This window comes from Pundamilia nyererei, unplaced genomic scaffold (genome assembly GCF_000239375.1).
Source record: "Pundamilia nyererei isolate P.nyererei 1_Seehausen unplaced genomic scaffold, PunNye1.0 scaffold00311, whole genome shotgun sequence".
Classification (NCBI taxonomy): Eukaryota; Metazoa; Chordata; class Actinopteri; order Cichliformes; family Cichlidae; genus Pundamilia; species Pundamilia nyererei.
In genome coordinates this window covers 277,797-280,316 of record NW_005187712.1, presented here as the reverse complement: position 1 = coordinate 280,316, position 2,520 = coordinate 277,797, and the positions used below count along the sequence as shown (strand labels likewise).

Sequence of the window (2,520 nt, the reverse complement as noted above, 5' to 3'; positions counted from 1 at the left end):
TACGTACTGTGGCCAGGAGGGGGCACTGTTGTCTAAGTGAAGCGCACACACTGACCTCTGGCTTTCATGTGCTTCACTGAGAGGTGAGTGTCTGTGGCAGGAAAACTCCCAGCATGCACTCTGCTCCCACAGTAACGCACCTAAATATAATTTCACAGTGACATGAAGTTGTGCTGTAACTGCTTCATTTTCTACGTTTGTGTGTGTGTGTGTGTGTGTGTGTGTGTGTGTGCGTGCACACACGTACACAGGTACAAGTGCATGTACCTGCATAGGTAAGTGTAGTAGGTGCTGTTGTGTTAGCACAGAGGCGTGCTGTGGGAGGAGCACAGGGATACATCAGGGTGTCGTGCTTCCATAATGAACAGTAATATGTCAATAAGCATAACGTGTGTTTGGCGGCAGCTTCAGGAGGAGGTGGATGTCCTGGCAGATCGGATGGAGCAGGCCAACAACAGCCTGAAGGGAGACTGGGTCCGCTGGCAGCACAGCATGAAGACTGACCTCAGATCAGCCTTCATCTCTGCTGCAGAGAAGAACGTGGAGTACTACGAGAAGGTGAGCTCACCCGAGAAGCTTAGACGCAGCACCTGACTTTGGTTTGTATGGAAGAGCGTTGTGTGTTCAGGTGAGTGTGAGAGCAGCCTGAGCTGCTGCTGTTGCAGTGTGTGCTCAGCAGCTGAGGCTCAGAGTCCATTTGTACCTACATGAGTCTGACTGTACTGATGACAGACTTCCATTCATTTTCACATCTGGAGTCATTAAAATGTGTGTGGTGTTTGCCCAAGAGTGCATGCTGACTGAGTGCATGCTTGTGTACACTGAGTGAAGAGCACGGAGATATTATTGCAGATGGCTGAAGCAGAGACGCTGGTGGAGCAGAAAGCTCTTACAGCACTCACTCAGTTGGTTGTAGCCCTGCAGCCTCCACCCAGACACGCCCCCAGCTCCTCTGTGCTCCAGCAGAGGGCAGCAGCTCTGCCTGCAGTCCCCTCTGTGCTTACGTCAGCTCTTTGACTTCATGGTGCCACATCCTGCAGGTAGAACGCTGACTCCACCTCTCTCATAGCTTTGGAGATGAAACTTCTCCCACTCGTCAATGTAACACGTCTTCTGTGGATTCTTCTCGGCTCCACTGAGCAGTGGAACAAAGGCTGGACTGGTCTTACTGCTGTAGAGCGCCGTGTGTGCTGCTGAGCGGACCGTACTGGTCCTGGATCAGATACCGGGCTGGATTCTCCCACATTGTTTAGTGTTAGATTAGACACATAAGACCTGGACCTGACCTGGCTTTATGATTATTACACCTTACAAGAAAGTAGACCCGAGTACTGGGAGGCCCAGTATAGAGAGCTGACGTGTGTGCGAGCCTGGACAAAAGTCCTTTTTCAGAATCCAGTGGAACCAGCAAGTCTGGATCAGGTCTCTGTTTAAAAAGTCCTGATGTCTGATCCTATCATAGGCAATGCAGCTGATAGGTGAAAGGAGCTGTAACTGCCTCCTGTCATCTACTCTAAGCTAGGAGTGAAACAGGCGCGTCTCTGTGTGGGTGTAATCCAAGAGGGAAGGAGCCAAGTTATGGGAAGTTGTTTTGCACTCAGAAACAGTGAGCAGAGAAAAAGTGCGTCCACAGTCTTGGACAGTGTTTGCCTCTTTGGCTCACACGTCTCATTGGCCTTGTTTTCTATATTTATTCCACATCAGAGGCCTCTTCAGCAGAAGTGCTACATCACTGCAAGCACAAGCTCCGCTGTGTAATAGCTGAGGCACGGTTTGGTTCGGTGTGAGAGCCGTTTGTGTTGTCTTGAACCGCAGCACGGGGAGGTGTTGAGAAAGTAATGACAGCTACTCTTTACAGGGCGGGAGAATAGCCCGAGTGAGGGCATCAGTGGACACGCAGTAATCAGAGTGGCAGTGGGATAAGTGGGCAGGCCTGAGCTTCCTGAGCTGGGATCGTTTCACTGGCTCATTCGTGACTTTGTGAAACTCTGCACAGCGACGTTTAAAGAGCTTGGTGTTTGCACACCGTGTGCTCTGGGGTGCACATCTGAGCAGAGGCTGTGTGCACATATTGTTATTCAGGTGCATATGGGGGCCAGTGTGGCCATGGGGGCTGTGAATGATTTATTGGTCTGGAGCCCAGAGAGGCTATAAGAGTCTAATAAGAAACCTCCACCTGGGAGGATTTGATGGCAGCTAAGAGCGATGCAGGCAGGACTCAGAAATAGATGGAAGTAAAGGAGTGAGGATGGAGAGATCAAAGAAAGAAGGGGTGGTGTTGCTACATCAGGTCAAAAACAGTCGATGTGATCCTTTAATGAGACTTTTTTATCGAGAAGGTCTCCTCCACAAGGGCTCAAATCTCTTCTCATGCTCACGACCTCTCAGTCTCTGCTTCCTGCTCTGCTGTCTTTGACAGGTTTGAGCCTGTGACTCTGTCCTTTTTAAAGGAGACTGTTGGTCATCTTAAGCCTGCAGGGTCTCCAAATGATGCTGTCCCTCCTCGACTTTTAAAAGAGG

General features: G+C 50.2%; 1 protein-coding gene across 1 annotated transcript in view; it reads left to right on the top strand.

The window, feature by feature from the left end:
* The window catches only part of snx7 (sorting nexin 7), a 40,197-nt gene that overhangs the window by 23,705 nt on the left and 13,972 nt on the right, over positions 1-2,520 (top strand). Inside the window, exon 8 of the mRNA XM_005751443.2 lies at positions 406-558. Coding sequence (XP_005751500.1) covers positions 406-558 — 153 coding nt within the window. The remainder of the gene's footprint in view (positions 1-405; positions 559-2,520) is intronic.